The following is an 18,571-nucleotide window of genomic DNA, read 5'->3' on the forward strand; positions in this document are numbered from 1 at the left end:
ATCAACCATCACTCCACCTTGTTTGGGTTGTGTCAATTTGTTTTCCTCATTGAAACCCAATCCGCCACTAGACACTTGGTCATTTCTATTCTATCTCTTAGTAGGCCAAGGGTGTAACTGAGTATCATTTGTGTATTGATATTTCACCCTCAACCAAAAAGAATCTCTCCAGTAATTTTATGTGGATCTTAAACAGGGGAAAAAAGACTGAACTGAGATACTCATAACCAAATGAAGGTGGATATAACTTATCACCTGATAACCATTTTATTACACCCATTTACTGTGTTTCCCATTTTCTTTTTTCCAAACCAAGCTTAGGACATGACCTCAAACCCCTCTTTGTCAGCCTCCCCTGAACCTGCTTGTATCTTCAGCAGTAGTCTCCAGAACAATAAAGACTTCACACATTTTTATTACTTTAAAAAAAATTGAGGCCAAAGGCTCAAAAGACCATGTGTACAATACCTTTTCTCAACTCTTCTAAGCCATCAAGGATACAAGTATCCTTGGCAGTCCTTATTGCTATTGCAACCCCAGGATTGTACACACTGTTAAGTGGGAAGAGACAGGAGTCCCAGGCAGAGAGTAGAGGATTGCATGGATACCATACTACACTACAGAGAATGATCTACACCTCTACTCTGTGTTGTAGGGGGTAGGATATCACAGGCAGGTACTAAAGAGTGCAGGCAGGTTGGCAGAACCTGTAAGTGGCTTGGTGAGGACTGCAAGCCAGGTTGGCAGAGATTGATGGCAGGTGTTATAAAGCATGGGGTTAGTCAGGAGAAAAAAATAGCAGAAGCAACTTAACAGAGCAATTTGCAACTTACCCTACTGGATTTTCCATTGATTTTGCTTGTGGGAAGCCAACAGGAAAGGTTGCAAATGGCCATCCTGATCGTGGGACGCTGCAACTATTGTGTGAGCTGATTGCCAAGCATCCAAATCATGATATGACCTCAGGGGTGTTGCAATGGCTGGAACTTCGAGGACTGGTTTCAAGTACTACTTGTTCAGCACTAACATGACTTTGAACAGTTGCTGAACAAATGGTCATAATCCAAAGGCTGCCTGTAGTCAACAGTATTAAAAGCAGCTGAAAAAACATCTAGGGGGATGATCATACCACTTCCATCCAAGCCCCTCCATAGGTCAACAATGAGTAATTAATGTAGTTTCTGTCCCATGCTCAGGTTTGAATCCAGACTGTCAAGGTTCTAAATAATTTCTGGCATTTTCCCATCTCTCAGAGACACATTGGCTTTAGCCGAGATTGGATTTGCAGTCCCTGTCAGTTTAATTAGCCAGCTAGGATTAGGGGTCCAATCTATAAGTGGCAGAACTAAGTAAGATTACACAGAACTCAGTACTTAACTTGAGTCTACAATACTTGAGGTTTGAAAGCCTCCCAAGTGACATAATACATCACCTCTACCATGGCAATAGATTCAGCCAGATATTAATTCAGAGTAAATATTTTATCCACAAAAGGCTTATATTAAATTAAATTAGTCTTAATACATTAAGGCCAAGGAAATGTATTTATATTTTAAATATTAATGTTTTAAAATATAAGATGCTATCCATTTAATTGTGTCCAATTCTGTGGACTAGCTCTCTCCATATTCTTCATGCTGTATGGTTTCTTTCAGTTGTTTTAGGTTCTAGCTCATTGACTTTGATGATATCTAGCCAACATGTTTTTTGGTAGCCTTGTTCCCTTGTACCACCAACCATTCTGAGCATAACTGCCTTTTCCACTGAGTTTGAATATATGGCATGGCTGAAATAAGACAAAATTTAATGATTTTGCCTCCCAGCAATATGCATGGGTTTATACGCTCCAGTACTTGTCATCTTTGTGGACCAAGGAATGAGCTCTCTCCAATATCACAGCTCAAATAGATTTTTCTCCCATCTGTCTTGTTCATGGCCCGACTTTCACAACTCTAGGTAGCCATAAGTAACACAATACAGATAGTCCTTTATTTACAACCAGAATTGAACCCAAAATTTATGTTGCTAAGTGAGACATTTTTGAGTTTTGTCCATTTTATGATTTTTTTTGCCAGTTGTTAAGTGGCTGCACCTGTTAAATTAGTAAACACGGTTGTTAATAGTAACACGGTTGTTAATAAATCTAATTTTTCCATTGACTTTGCTTATCAGGTCACAAAAGGTCACTGCAATCATCCTAAATGAGTCAGTTGACTCACATGACCATGGGGATACTGTAGTGATCATAAATGTGAAAAACAGCATAACTCACTTTTTCAGTGTTGTTATAACTTTGAATAGTCACGAAACAAACTGTTGTAAGTCGAGGACTATCGTGTAGACCATGGGTGTCAAACTCGCCGTGTCACATTGCCGTCACATGATGTATCGTGACGTTTTTTTTCCCCTTCACAGAGCTGGGGTGGGCATGGCCTGTGCATGACGCATCCAGCCCACGGGCCTCAGTTTGACATCCCTGGTGTAGACTAACCTACATTTGGTTGCCAAACCAATGTCTTTTCCATACTTGATACATTTAAAATATGTATATGTATATATTTAATATATTCTGGAGTGATAGGTTTATTTTTATCATATATAACAAAGATGTCTTTATCTGGCTGGCCTCTTTCAAAAAGGAATTGTTCCCTTTTATTTTTTAAAACTTCTGATTTTGATAGGAAATGATCAATGGCCATTGTTTCCCTGAAAGGAAAAGGCTGAAAGGAAATTAATACTGGAGGAGAGGAACGGAGAGAATGAAAACTTAGCAGCCTTTTTCAGAAGACAGGTACACCAGAGCTTGATAGCCAGACACCAGTTTTATTGGACAGTATGAAATACAGGGCTGAGTGTTGGTTCAGCTAAATCTAAATTAGAGCTGAGTGTCAAAATAAACTCATATACTCCCTCCCTGGCACCGCTGTGGAAGAACTCTGAATTTTTTGTATTCAGCGTGGATAAGTCAAAATTTGTTTTACTGTCTGAAATGAAGCAAACCATGGTTAGTCTTAGCAATTAATAGGTAAGCTAAAAAACTGAACTTGAAACATAACTTTTAAATTGTTTCCACTTACTTATTCAAATTAATCAGTTTAGGATTCAAATGAGACAAAATGCAACTAATATATAACAAAATTAGGATATGCCTTGAATATTTGTAATATTAATCTTAATTCTCTAAACACTAATATGAAAATAGGTTTAATTGTATTCCATATCTGCCGCATCTAAGAAGTTACCCAAAGGGCAAGGTTCTGAACTAGTCCTCAGCTTTTACACAGATTCATATTTAGGAAACTGATTTATTAGAATTATTAAAATGTATATACAGCTTCAGGCAGAATAGTTTTTATAACATGGCACCAAAGATATATACTCAGAAAAATATTTGAATATTTAAATGTACTCAAGAGAAACAACTAGGACATAAATTATTATTTTCATGTTTAGCTTGAATAGTAGTTATGCACATTATTTAACTTTACAATATGTTAAAATTAAATCAATATTAAATTCTGTAGGACAAAATTGAAAGACAAAAAGGACAAGTATAAAAAGTGGAAAGAGGGGCAAATAACTAAGGCAGAATACCAGCAAATGGCCCAAGCCTGTAAAGATGAAGTGAGGAAAGCTAAGGCTCACAATGAACAAAGGCTTGCAACAAAAGTAAAAAATAATTTTAAAGAAGCTTCTTCCAACATGTTAAAAACAAGAAAAAAGTCAAGGAAACAATTGGTCCATTGCTGGGAGAAAATGGCAAGAAGGTGACAAGCAACAGGGAGAAAACAGAACTACTTAACTCATTTTTTTACATCTGTCTTTACACAAAGTGAAAAAACAGCCCAACCTATCAAAAACAGCATAAAAAAACAGGTTAGAAACACAAGTTAAAATAGGGAAGAAAATGTTAAGTGAACACCTGCCTACCCTAGACGAGTTCAAATCACCAGGACCGGATGGATTACACCCCAAAGTTCTGAAGGAACTGGCAGATGAGATCTCAGAACCACTGAACTATACCTTTCAAAGATCCTGGAGCATTGGGGAACTGCCAGGACTGGAAAAGAGCTGATATGGTTCCCATCTTCAAAAAAGGAAAAAAAATAGAACCAAAAAACTACAGGTCTATCAGCCTGACCTCAATACCAGGGAAGATTCTGGAAAAGGTAATCAAGCAACGAATCAGCGAACACCTAGAAGCAAACAAAGTAATAACCAAAAGCCAACATGAATTTGTTAAAAACAGATCATGCCAGATCATTGCATTCTTTGACAAAGTGACAAAATTAGTTGACCAGAGGAATGCTGTCAATATAATTTACTTGGACTTTAGTAAGGCATTTGATAAAGTAGACCATAACCTACTACTAGATAAAGTAGAAAAATGTGGGTTAGAAAGCATCACTACCAGATGGATTCATAACTGGCTCAGCGTGTAGTCCTCAATGGAACTGCATCTACATGGATGGAAGTAAGCAGTGGAGCACCCCAAGGCCTAGTACTCTTCAACATCTTCACCAATAACTTGGACAAGGGGATGGATTGGGAACTCATCAAATTTGCAGATAACACCAAGCTGGCAGGAATAGCCAACACTCCAGAAGATAAGCTTAAGATACAGAAGGATCTTGACAGACTTAAACATTGGGCGCTATCTAACAAAATGAAATTCAATAGTGAAGAAAGTAAGGTTCTACATTTAGGCAAGAAAAATCAAATGCACAGATACAGTATATGTGGTACCTTGCTCAATAGTAGTAACTGTGAGAGGGATCTCGGAGTCCTAGTGGACAACCATTTAAACATGAGCCAGCAGTGTGCAGCAGCTGCCAAAAAAGCCAACACAGTTCTAGGCTGCATAAACAGAGGGATAGAATCAAGATCATGTGAAGTGTTAATACCACTTTATAATGCCTTTGTAAGGCCACACTTGGAATACTTTATCCAGTTTTGGTTGCCACGATCTAAAAAGGATGTTGAGACTATAGAAAGAGTGCACAGAAGAGCAACAAAGATGATTAGGGGACTGGAAGCTACAGCATATAAAGAATGGTTGCTGGAACTGGGTATGTCTAATCTGATGAAAGGAAGGACTGAGGTGACATGATAGTAGTGTTCTAATATCTCAGGGGCTGCCACAAAGAAGAGGGAGTCAAGCTATTCACCAAAGCACCTAAGGGCAGGACAAGAAGCAATGGGTGGAAACTAATCAAGGAGAGAAGCAACTTAGAACTAAGGAGAAATTTCCTGACAGTTAGAACAATTAATCAGTGGAACAACTTGCCTTGTAAATGCTCCAACACTGGAAGTTTTTAAAAAAATGTTAGATAACTATTTGAAGTGGTGTAGGGTTTCCTGCCTAGACAGGGTATTGGACTAGAAGACCTCCAATGTCCCTTCCAACTCTGTTATTCTATTCTATTCTATTCTATTCTATTCTATTCTATTCTATTCTATTCTATTCTATTCCTATTTCTATTCTAAAATGACAGCAATGGAAGAACTTTCTAAAGCACTGAAAAGGGCTTACTTAAGATCTTTTACATGTCAGAGGTGACATTAGCTGAATGAATTCCTAGCAAAAGGAACGTCTGGGTGACTTCTTTATTTATAGTTCAGTCACTATGCTATAACAAGGAAAAATATTCTAAATACAATATTTAGTATTCATTTATTTGATCAATTTTGATGTAAACATTATTTTAGCTCAGAATTTGGTAACTAGTGTAAGTTTTGAATATTCTAATGACATTATCAAAACACAATTGAGGTTCAAAATTTTTACACTGTTGATTCTTTTAGGTATTATAAACCTTTAGACAAATCTTAAAAGCATGTTAATTTGAAGCACTTTAAAACATCCTGTATTGAACAATAGAAATATTCTTTTTAAGGTCCGATCAAAAGTGCAAGAAATAAAATGATTGATTTCTTATTACACTATATTTTCACTTTATTTTATTACCCTGATAGTGTTAACATTGGACATTCAACAGACATTTATATTTCATTAGCTTTTTGGTATGATGTTACAAGGTGGAATCAAGAAATTTTCTTTGGTTCACTTAGGTCAGGTCTGTCAAACTCCCAGCCTGTTGGGTGGATGTGTCACATGGTAGCCACACTCATGCCCAGTTTAGCAAAAGGGAAAAAAGTTCTGATACGTCACATGCTGCCATGACTTTGATACCCCTGACCTAAGCTATAGGTTAACTGACTGTTCTACACACATGTGCTTCAATACTATTTTATGACATGTTTGAAGTTAGTTGACATTCCTCATTTCTGATTTAGTCTCTGATTAAGGTTTTTAGCATTAGTTTTTCGATTGCACACTGTGTGACATGAACCTTTTATACATCTAATTTATATATCCAATAATTTATATATCCTACAATAGAGATCCATTAACAGCAATAGCATTTAGACTTATATACTGCTTTACAGCCCTCTCTAAGTGGTTTAGAGTCAGCATTTTGGGTCCTCATTTTACCTAACTCAGAAGGATGGAAGGCTGTCAACCTGGAGCCTGGTGAGATTTGAACTGCCAAATTGCAGGCAGACGACAGCAGAAGTAGCCTGCAGTACTGCACTCTAACCACTGTGCATCCATCTAGTGAGTTCAGGAAGAGGAGGTAGGTTCCAGGTTCCATCAATCAAACATTGTATCTTCCTAATGACAACCTTCTAATCCTTTGAAATGACATCCTCAGAGGGGTCTATACTACTTCCTCTTAGTGACTTTATGTAAATTGTTGAAAGCTGGATTGTTTTCCCAGACCATGGACAGAGTCTGTATAATATGGTAAGCTACATTCTTATTTGACCGTATATTGTTTTCTTGTAATTATAGGCTTCCCAAAGTTACTGAGGAATTGTGGACTCTCAAAATTTAATTTATTTAAATACTGGTAGTAAATTTATTATATTAGAAACATACATGGTAATATTTTGTAACGAAAGCTACTGGATTCTACCAGACTCTCAATTCTACAAAAATATTCCACAACATGCACTTTTACAGCATTTTATATTATTCTGTTTCTGCCCATTCATTACTCAGCTAAATCTTTCCCAACAGTATTTTGATTTCAAAATGTTTTTAATAAAAGTTTTTATCTTAAATAAAGATACACAACAAATAATCTTTTCTTTACAAATCACCATGTTCTTTTTCTTTCACTTGCTAGGTGTAGATGGTGGAACCCACTCTTGTATCTTCTTACGTGTTGTAGAGTATGGTACATATTGTTTAGAAGTACCACTTTCATTCATTTTATGATTTTGGAAAATGAATTTACGACTCACTGGTGGATGTGTAGTTGGGGGCTCTTCTGTCATACAGTGAATCCAACGATGCCTTGTAAAGAAAAATACAATAAAAAAGATTTCTTAAGGACATATATTTGCACACAAAGATTCACATCAAATTATGTTTTATGGGAAACAGTTATACTACCTAAAACATCAAAAATAGTTACATTTAAAAAATTATGCAGACTTATCAGTTAAATTTTATATTTAATAAATTTGAAGTCATGGAAATTAAATATAGTTGTCAAAAAACAGAGAGCAATTTCTCATCATTCAATAACTTGACAAAGCTAAGGCTACAAGATTTGAGCTGCAAATGCTACTTAGTTTTATAGACCTTTCTGCTGCCAATGAATGGTAATCAGGAGTTTTGAAGTACAGATGCAGTAGTCCAAGAGAAACTTATGCTTATGACAAGCTGACTAAATAAAAATATGATGAAAGCAAATATGAGCATAGTCTGAAAAATACGGTAATTTGTATGCCACCCATCTTGCCAGAAGCACTTTTAGGCAATCTACATACATTCAATTAAAATGTACTAAAACATTAAAACAATAAATAAGGATCATAAATTTAAAATCCAATTAAAATAAAATTAACTAAGATGGAGAGGAAGGGAACAAAGTGTGCACAGGTAAGGAGTGGGGTGTTATTGTGGTAAATTAGCATAATTATTATGGCAATTGTTTGGACTATTGGCTCTCTCTCTCTCTCTCTCCTTCATATGTAATATTGTTTTTGGTTCTATCAAACTTTTTGTGACATTTTTTTTCAGATTTTATCACAATGAAATACCCAATAAGACCATTTAATTTTTCCTCAGAATGCTACCAATCACTCTACAAGTACATAAAACAAAATTCCAAAGACACTGGTCAATTTCCAGTAATAAATATGCATTTATAGTGATGTTTGAACCTAACACTTTCACTGATCTGAAGTAATGATTCATAATGATACATTTGCTGGTAAAGTGTTAGAGATTGAGGTATAGTTTAAAAGACTCTAATTAATTTACTTTATAAACAGAATTGTTCTAAGCTACCTGTTCTACAAGTTAATAAAAACATAAATAAATGTATGTATCAAACTATCTGACTTACCATTCAGGAGGTATCATGCTTCCATCTAAATCCCAGTATGTGTTCCTGCCATCCATTTCTGCAGTATATATGACCCACCTATGACGACCTAAAAGATAACCATTTTAAAAAGTATATCAGAATTTTTAAATGATGAGTCTATGTATGCTATTTTATTAATTACAAAGTAATTCTCTTACAGTTACACAAAATCAAGTTTTGTGGTCATCTATATTTCTATTCTCAATTTTGAGAAGGACTAGCTTGACATATGGAAAGAAACAGGATAATTAGAAACCAAAAATATCATTCACATATACAGGTTGTTTTTTAAATCGAAGAATGCAGGACAACATATGTAACTTTGCTATGACTTACCGGAAACCAATTTAGTTTACAATTTAAATAACTATTATATTTGGGAGGGGGGGACTTCTAATGGTAAAATTTCAAATGGAATTACAAGCACAAATACCTATTGGTTTTCTATAAGATAAACTACTTGTTTATACATCTAATTTACCATTTTCAGATTTACAAATCTGGAGCTTTAAAATTAAATTTCTCTTAACAGTGTTATTTGTATGAGAAATATAAAGTACAATATTTTGCAATACTAAGGAACCCATGATCAATATAATCATTATGTATGAATTATTCTTCTAATTAAATTATGGGTCTGTGTCTCCCTGATTGTTTCTACCCTTTCTATTTGATCCCACAGGAAAGGCATGTTGTGGATTCCATAGGCTAAGTAGTCTCAGCAGGTAGAACCCAAACAAGACCCCTTTCTGCTTCTGGAACATCTTGAGATTTGGTTCATCCGCATTCTGTGGGCCTTTCTTGAAGATCCGATTCAATATCTAAATCTGCCCCCCTCCCTCATGTGTGATCAAGTTTCCTGACTATGTTGAACATCTTTTGTGATTCTTCAACTGCCACACATTTTGATTCATTTTTAAGTTTATTTTAGTAATTGTATATATTTTTATTTATTTTAAAATTATAGGTTGTCTAGAATCAGCATGTGAGATAGGCAGCCATTAAGACACTAACATTGTTTATTTTTTCTATGCATAAACTTTTTTTTAAAGTAAAATTACTTTTTAAAGCTAAAATGCCAGAAAAGAAAGATCAGCATCCAAAAGACTGAATACTATTTAACCCATTTTAAAATATCTTTATTTGAGCAAAAATCCAAGTTTCTGTTGTGGCATAGTGACTTCTTATTGCTATTGGCTTTTCCTATTTAACATCAAATTGAATTATATCCACATAAGACATAAGAAAAAACAATACTTTTATTGTTGGTAAATATGTTAAATAATCCAAATTCTTTAGAAGAATAAACTCAGATAATCCATACATCCTTACTTACCAAAAAAGGATCTTTTGTCTTCATAGTATTTGTTTCCATATTTATCAGTCCCGACTAGGGTACCAACCTTCAGATCATTGACCCTGTGAATGTCCAAAATAAGATAAAATCTTCAAGGGGTTTATAGTGATGTGACAGTCTACAGGCTTTGCATGCAGGAGGTCTTGAATCTCTGCCATCTTCAAATAAATTGTGAAAATCTCTATCTAAAAGCCTGGAGATCACCATTAAATAAATAATGCAAAACTACTGTATAAGGTAGCTTTGGTTGGTTTTACCTTTCAAATATCTTATTAGGGCAATCAAATGGATAAGAATTTGTTTTCAGTTGCTGCTACAAATAAATAAAACTAGGGGAAGGTGAAAATAATAATGTCCCCTATATATTACTTTAATATTATTTATTACATTCTTAAAGTTTACAAATAACACTGCAGAAGTATTATTTCTACCTAACTTGCTTGCAGCTAGACAAGTTATCTGCCAAATGAGTTCACTCAAAATAGTGTTTTGGGTAGCAGCCTGAAAAATTATTCCCAAATAATTTTAATTAATTATCTGTTCTCTAAGTGACTAAACCACCTCGGCTGTATTACTTAAACTATTGCTATCCCTTCCTTTAGCACAGCACCGGTGAAACTACGAGCGCAGATGTCTTTCTTAGTCCAGTTACAGTAACCTTGTTAAAAAGCAAGGTCGAGAGGCAAGGACCAGCTCAAGTCAAGAGCTAGGCCAGAATGACTGAATGCAATCGGGACATCCCAAACCTTGGACGGCGCCATAAACAGAGCCCCGTCCTTTCGCAGGGATTACGCCCCAGTCAAGAATAGCACAAAGTTAGAGAAATCTTCTCAAAAGTGATCTTCCCAACAACAGGCTTTGCAGCCACTATAAGGTCGCTCCAATTCCCATCTCGAGAGATGCCCGCTCCGGACATCAAAGGTCAGCTTTCCTTCGGCCCTTTTCTGCTTAACTCACGAATTTTTGGAAATACTCTTTCCTCTAACGATCCTCTGAGGGTCATGTCATTCAACCCTGCGAGACGCAGTTTCCAGCAAGGCATTCCCCAGCAGGGAAGGACCGGGCGCCCTCGTTCCTCATGTTAACGCAACCATCTCATTTCACCTGAGCAGTTGCCACATAACGCCACGAACGCCGCCATGTCCACCGAGCTGTTGCAACGCCCTCTTCATCACCTGTACATATTCCGCCATTTTCCCTATTCTCGTGGAGCTCCGCCCCTCCTTACTCGTTTCTGCGCCTGCGTCGCAGCTCCTTGATTTTTGCAGGTTCAACAAGGGAAACTGCTCCGCTTCGCTCAGCTTGCGAAAGGCGATATTTTCAATTTTAACGCATAATTTAGAGCATAGCAATTAATTTGCGTGACAAAATTGAACATGAAAAGAATAACATTTAAACCATATGGAAATATAACTTTTATCTTGCAATTTTATAACATTTTCAGTTTCAGTATTACCCAACGTGTATCAGACTCAGATTATTTTTTCTGTTGTGCTTTCAAACTTGGTACAGTCTCTTAAAACAGGAAACCAAACTCAATTGTATAGAAACGGAGAAAGTAAACAGATAAGCAATAAACAACTGGAAAAACCCTAATGAAGAGTCAGTGTGATCATTCACGTTAAATTTCAGAAAAATATTAAACACAAATTACTGTATATTGAACTGTAATATTGATGTATAATTTGTCTAAACTTTCTTTAAATAATGCAATTAACAGGATTCTATAATAAAAGTTACAGTTTATTTTTTAAAAAATACAGGCAAAATAGAATTTACACTTCTTTAAGTTTAAGGACATTTACAACAGTATATTACACAATAAGGTAGTAATTGGGACATTATGATGTGTACATTACAAGCGAATCACTAAAACGAATAAAAAATTGGAATGGAATTCAGAAGCAATTTCTATTGACTGCAGAACAGATTTACAGACACCATTTAGGGAGGTGTGCAATTCAAATGATTTTTAAATATGCTTTAAAACAGGACAACTTATATATGTAAGATGTTGCCAAAATACATCAAAAGCTACCACAACTGTAGATATGATTAATTTCTGCATGTGCCCAAGTATATGCATATATTTTGTGTGCATAAAAAATTAACTATTCATTATTATTAGGTGTTCCATTATGAAATATATAAAAGATATCCCTTTGTAGTCAAATAATTTTTAAAACCTTGAAGTAAATAATCTTATCTGTCACACACTACATAAACTCCTTTTTATTAATTAGTAGAGCCCATAATTTGATAAAAGTGGTTCTATTGCTGATTAAGAATATCTAAAGTAAGGGTGAATTGTATCATCACTGTATCAGTATCCCGATATAGTAATATATTGAATTAATGCTCAACTACCTTTACTAAACAACTAAGGAAAAACGCACTTTTAATAAATCTGAAAAGTGCATTTGGAAAAGTTTTCAAAAGCTGAAAATACAAAGCAGCAAATTCAAACATGGAAACATAAAATATGAAATAGGATTCTAGTGCAATCACTGCTATTTAGGAACAACATGCCATTTAGTATGCAATACATATATTTCATCAAGGTTTATTCACTTACTGCCTTTTCAGATTATTTTTTCTAATTTTATCTAAATTCTTTTATGAAAACCTGGAACTTAAACCTTAAAGTTTTAAGAACATAGAGAAAATGAAAGTTGGGAGAAGAGTTTTTCCACAGATTAAAGTCTTAAACCTTTAAGGTTTAAGTTGGTAATTTTTATCAATAAAAGTGATAATTTCATTCAGTAGTGTAATTCTAATAGTGGAATAGCATCGATCTGTGGAAAAACTCTTCTCCCATCTTTCATTTTTTCTATGTTCTTCCCAAATTTGCTCCAGGTTTAAGATAAGGGAGCAAACCTGGGATGCACATAAGGACTGAGGAAAATTACAATGTGCAAGCTTCATTGCTCACATAACACTGGATGTGGCTGAATGTGTTGTTTCACAGAGTTGCATACAATGAAATTCAATATATTTCTCCAAATTTACCTAGATACATGTGCTTAAACATTATTCAAGCACAATCACAATGGCAAATGATTTTGCATGTATAAATAACAGGAGTTAGGAATAACAATTTTGATGTGATTAAAATATCTAGGATTATGTTTACTCTGAAATCTTGGCAACTGATAAATAACTTTGAACATAACAATTATTTGTACTTCAAATTAATCTAAGTACTGCAAAAGATGTAATCACTGATTTGGAACGCTAACATGAGATAAAGCCCTGTTTTAAGTAATTCCAAAATCACCTGTTTCTGAATAAAAAATTAACTTCTGAAAAAAGTAGCTGAGTTATCCAGAATTGAAACTCTGTCTCAGAAATGGAAGCAGAAAGGAAACTGACAAAAGTAAACTTGTAGAAACAAGATACTGAATCCAGAACACTTGGAGAAGAAATTTATTTGTCCTAGTATCAGGTTGAAATGTTTATTTGAAGCTTCTCTTTATCAAAGGTTAACATGTGTATTTGCTTGAAGTTCACAAGTTCCATGTATAGCTAAGCTACAAAAATAGGATGAACTACACTTCTTGATTTTCACTAATTATGAGAAATGTACAAAGTTCTTGAAAATCAGATAAAAGGTAAGTCATCCTGTACCAGTGAAGATATTCCATTGTTTTCCAAATGAATTGCTAAAGAAGAATTAGCACCTTCCTTTATTTTTTGTGCTATGCCTTCACAGGAAAACTTTTTTTTTATCTCTTGGAGATAATGTACATTTAAATCACCACGATTGCCATGGTATAGAAACTGGTTTATTATTTTTTTTATATAGTATGACCAATTATTTGAGAGTTATAGTCTGCAGTCTCCATTCGTAGAATATATGGTATGATACTGTCAATCTGAACATTTCCAATTAGTCCTGCAAAAAACAGTTCTTCTGTGATAGCTGCACTCATCAGTCTTAAGGCCGGCAATCTGAGAAGTAGCCTAGAGAGCCTGGAAGACAGATTTGACAAACAGTGGCACTTTTACATGTATAGACGAGACTGATTCTTTAATACCAACAAATATTAGCAAACAAAAAGTAGTTTTTCAGCAATAAATGCTAAATCAAGCATTATTCATATTTTTCATGATACAATCCTGTTGGCAACTCAAGCTAAATACCTCATTTCTGAAATTTTTGACAGACACAATATGAGGACCTCCATCCTCCCCACATACTTTACACCAGGGGTCGCCAACCTTTTGGACCTCAGGAACAACCAAACTCATAATTTTAGATCCCAGGGACCACTAACCGGTTCTGTGGGCATGGCCTAATTTGTGGGTGTGGCTTGGTGGTCATGTGACTGGCTGGGCATGGCTTATATGTAAATATTATAAATATTTATATAAATATTGATTTTTTTTATAAAAAAAGACCAACTTTTACCCAAAATCAGGCAAAGTAGGCAGGCAGATTGAGTTGCTCACAGAATCAGATTCATTCAGAAATTTATCTATCTGCCATTGGCTAGCTCAGTCTGTCACATAAAATTTGCTTGCAAGCAAACTCATAAAATTAATTCACAACACACCATGTATGTAAATATTGAATTTTTTATTTAAAAAAGAGCAACTTTTACCCAAAATCAGGCAAAGCAGGCAGATTGAGTTGCTCACAGAATCATTCAGTGATCTATCTATCTGCCATCGGCTAGCTCAGTCTCTCAAATTTGCTTGCAGTGAGTCTGCACTGAATTTGCTTGCAAGCAAACCTTCAGTCCTAAGGGAGGTTCAGCTGTGCTTAAAAGCAGAGCCGAAGACCTAAAGACTAGCTAGAAAGCAAGAAATCCAACCATTTCCTGCTTCCTAGCTAATCTAAATCTCCCAGCACAGCAGAACAGATGATGGTTGGAAAAAGGAAAAATAGAAATTTAGCAGGCAAGTTTACTGGGTAAGGAGTGGGCGGGTGGAGAGGGTTCCTGTGGGCCATGTGGGCGGCGCAGCCTTGTGTTTTTGTGCAGCCTGGATTAATTGCTTTGGAGGGGTGCTCTGGGGGTAAGATTTCTCTGTGGCCCACCAAAATTTTCTCACTGCCCATCAGTGGGCAACCACTGCTCTAAAGCACCATTTTTGCTTTGAATCCAATATCATGAAGAGAACTACAATTGTAATTAAATTGAATATTCTGTGTGGGTAAACTTCACTACTATTATCTATGGATTAGTTTTAGCAGAAAAAGCAATTTGATAAGTTCATTTTTGTCAGTGACCATCTTAAAACAAGATTTAACAGAATCCAGCTACGCATGTATAATTTATATGGATATAAGTAAAATAACACAGAACTACATTTTATTAACACTAAAATAGGAGCTAAAACTAATATTTAAGATTAGGTTAGATTTTTTTTAAAAGAATAAAAAATTAGTTAAAAGTGAACTCTAAAACTAAATGCTTGGTTTATAGTGCAGTAAAATGTTATATAAAATTATATCCAATTATAAAATCTAATACATTAATAAGTGAACAATTGATTATTCATATATGATAATGTTTGAGAGAGCAAACATGAAGATATTATTCAAATAATCTAGAAATCAGTTGTTTGCATAAATTCAGAGTTGTTGTGTGAAATTTTGCTACATTATGTATAATAAAGCTCCATGATTGTATATCTAACAGACTCAACAGCTTATTGTAGCCCTACGTGGCAATGAGACAAGTATGCTACCCTCCTTGCTAGGAAATTTTGATCTTGAATTATTATATTTCATTCATGTAATTTTGCACTAGCTTTTGCAAGTGATTCAGTCCTAAAAACTGTACAAGATCATACAATTAGGCCGAGTAACTTTTTAGTCCATCAGTCTTCCTCCAATAGGAAGCAATTAGATGTCATTGATTAGTTCACTAGCACACTAGATAGTATACTGAGGTTTACAGTATTTATTTGTCAAAAGGAGTAGGGGGTGGCAGTCATGGCCAAGAGGGTCTTTGTGCCAATTGTGTTGTGCACCAGTTGCACCCTTAGCTGGATCTGTACATGGTCCCTCATATTTTAATCATATTCTACATGGAGCTACCCTTGAGTAATTGGAAGCTGCAGCTGATGCAGAATGCAGTAGCATACAACACTTGGAGATCCTAGGACCACAACTGCACATGCTGTGCTGGTTACCTTCGGGATCCAATTCAAGGTGTTGGCTGTTACTTTTAAAGGCCTATATGGCATGGCAGGATATCTAAGGAGCTATGTCTCCCAAATGAGACTAACCTGCCCCACTCATGCCAGTGGAAGAGGTTGGTATGGATGCCATCCTTTGAGGAATTCTAGCAGGCAGGTTCAAGAAGAGGCATTTCCACTGTGTTCCATCGCTGGGGAAAACTCTATCACTGGAGGTGAGAACTGCTTCCAGCCTTTTGGCCTTCTGGAAGGGTATCAAAACTTGGCTTTGCCAGTTGGCATGGGACCCCAAGAGGTACATTCACCAATGGATGTGACTGATGGGGTAAGAAGATTTCATTCATGTCCCCTGACTCTTGGTTCTGATGTCAGTATATTTTTAAAATCATAATCTGTGTAGTTTTAATGTTTTAATATTCTAAATTTTTTTACTTATGCAGCAAGATGGAGATTTAGACTTCCTTCAGGGATTATTTGTGGGAGGGCAGGAATTAACCAGTCCAAATCTTAATTTTATAAGATTTTGTTATATTAATAATAATTGATTATTATTTATTGATAAAAAAGTTTTAGTGCCATAGGAAAAAGAGTTCAGTGTTCAAGTGAACACAATATTGCCTGGAACAGAAATATTTTTTACAAATAGCACTAAATTTGAAATATTTACTTGTGCAAAATAACTGACAGGTTCTTGAGCTATGTGTACTTCAGTGGCACCATATAGTTTTTTATACTAATAAACATTTAAAAAGTGTGTGCAACCATACAGGATTTTTTTTACTAGACTTTATACAGTCTGTAACTTTACACCCTATTATTTTAGGAGGAAATCAAATATGAATTTAAATTTATATCTGCTCTTCATTTAATGTTAATCCTGCAAGAAAATACAACAAGGTTAACACTATAGCAATATCATCCCACAAGGAAGATAAAAAAAGGTTGAAGTTTCTCAAACAAATTTTAAAAGCATTTAAAAAACTGGAAATAGATACATGTTCAGATTCTACACACCTGTAGGTATCATCTGGATATACTTTCATTACATAATCCTGGAATTCCATATATGCCTTTTCTTGAAATTTTTCAATCTGTTCCACATTTTCTAAGCCTGGATGATCTAAAACAAATCTACAGTTATATTTACTTGAAATAATACAGCTATAAGAAGGGTGCAACTAAACATATTTTATGACAAATATTTTGATTTTAAAATTGTTCATCACATGTTGAAAATTAGGACTACAACATTTATACTTTGCTGGAGTAGTAACATTTTATTTGAACAGGTAAAGACATCAAAACTCAATAGTTCCCATAAAAATTATCAGAACTTGAAATCTATTGAAGTAAAAAATGCTTTCTGACCCACTTATGGGGAAGATCATAGTCCTTGTGTAATAACAATTACATTACAAAATTGGTACATTCCTTCCAAGATCTATCCAGAGTAAAGGATAGCATTCTATTAACTTGAGCTTCCTAGGCAATCATGGCAGATTTCCAAGTGAAACCCTGCCTTCCCAATAAAATTAAATGAATCCCAAGATCTTGCATTAGGTTATCAATATTTTGAGATTTTGACAATCCAGCCTCCAGAAATTATGAATGCTCCAACACTGGAAATTTTTAAGAAGAGATTGGAAAACCATTTGTCTGAAATGGTGTGGACCTAGGGTTTCCTGCCTGAGCAAGATGTTGGACTAGAACTTCTCCTCCAGGGTCTCTTCCAACTCTGTTATTCTGTTCTGTTCTGTTCTGTTCTGTTCTGTTCTATTCTATTCTATTCTATTCTATTCTCTATTCTACTCTACTCTACTCTACTCTACTCTACTCTACTCTACTCTACTCTATTCCATCTCTATCCCTATCCCAAAATTTTGTTACTGAGACATACACATTGTCAGATTCCACAAATTGCTCCACTTCAGCATCATAACCATGTAATAACTCAGCATCAATCTGGACCACATTCACAGCCCACATACTGATTTAGAGATGATTGAGACATCCATATATTTTTGTTAATTATTTGATTATATCTATGTATTGATAAGATGAAACATGAACAAAATTGATTATCTCAGTCAGTATATTTATAGAAAAGTTAACTATGGCACAAGCTATTTCCCTCATGGAGAGAATGTTTCCATGCAAAATACTGTATATTCAAATATGTCTGGATTAGATGTATTGAAATTAGTGTAATATCAAGTAAAATAGCTAAGGACAATAATTTTTATTGCCATGCATAAGAATTTATATATGAGAAGGTAGCTTTTCTGTTCCATATTTTCACACAGACATATTTTCACACAGTCCTTCACAAGAAGGACAAATGCTTTAAATCCATCTATTTACATACCAGGACTGAAGAGGACAATTGCTTTCAAATAAGCATATTCATAACCATCAAGACAAAGCTTCACCATGCTGTTGCAGAACTCCTGAAGTTTGAAGATATGCTCCATCACTAGTTTTCCTCTATCTGCTGATAACTTATCTACATTAATACAAAGCAATACAAAGATTCTTACTATCTTAGAATTTTAAATTATTTTAAATTGAAATAAATTTAAATCCAGATAGCCACTATTATACTCTTAGTCAAAAAATTGTTAAT

At 34.9% G+C, this 18,571-nt stretch overlaps 2 protein-coding genes across 8 annotated transcripts in view; both read right to left on the minus strand.

Moving 5' to 3' along the window:
* Positions 1-5,931: 5,931 nt before the first annotated feature.
* Positions 5,932-11,027, minus strand: NDUFA12 (NADH:ubiquinone oxidoreductase subunit A12). Its single transcript, XM_026693884.2, has 4 exons — positions 10,906-11,027; positions 9,781-9,863; positions 8,424-8,511; positions 5,932-7,363 (listed from the first exon to the last, which is right to left on the minus strand). The coding sequence occupies exons 1-4, from the start codon at positions 10,992-10,994 to the stop codon at positions 7,183-7,185; spliced, it is 441 nt and encodes a 146-aa protein (XP_026549669.1). The 5' UTR covers positions 10,995-11,027; the 3' UTR covers positions 5,932-7,182.
* Positions 11,028-11,528: 501 nt separating this feature from the next.
* The window catches only part of NR2C1 (nuclear receptor subfamily 2 group C member 1), a 35,450-nt gene continuing 28,407 nt past the window's right edge, over positions 11,529-18,571 (minus strand). For all 7 annotated transcript variants that reach the window (XM_087968121.1, XM_087968119.1, XM_026693869.2 and 4 more), the window contains 3 exons: positions 18,314-18,451; positions 16,963-17,068; positions 11,529-13,773 (listed from right to left, as the gene is read on the minus strand). In XM_087968121.1, the coding sequence (XP_087824247.1) occupies positions 13,599-13,773; positions 16,963-17,068; positions 18,314-18,451 (419 nt within the window). In that variant the 3' untranslated portion in view covers positions 11,529-13,598. The remainder of the gene's footprint in view (positions 13,774-16,962; positions 17,069-18,313; positions 18,452-18,571) is intronic.

The sequence above is a fragment of the Notechis scutatus genome, chromosome 6, assembly GCF_049901735.1.
Source record: "Notechis scutatus isolate UNSWTSFEM ecotype Mainland chromosome 6, rNotScu1.2, whole genome shotgun sequence".
Classification (NCBI taxonomy): Eukaryota; Metazoa; Chordata; class Lepidosauria; order Squamata; family Elapidae; genus Notechis; species Notechis scutatus.

Bases quoted from the DNA above. Each gene is read 5' to 3' on its own strand.
- NDUFA12 (XM_026693884.2), bottom strand. From the start codon at position 10,994: ATGGCGGAATATGTACAGGTGATGAAGAGGGCGTTGCAACAGCTCGGT. The intron at 9,864-10,905 runs GTGAAATGAGAT...GGACATTCACAG, and splicing joins GTTATGTGGCAACTGCTCAG to GGTCAATGATCTGAAGGTTG. The intron at 8,512-9,780 runs GTAAGTAAGGAT...GTTATCTTTTAG, and splicing joins AGACAAAAGATCCTTTTTTG to GTCGTCATAGGTGGGTCATA.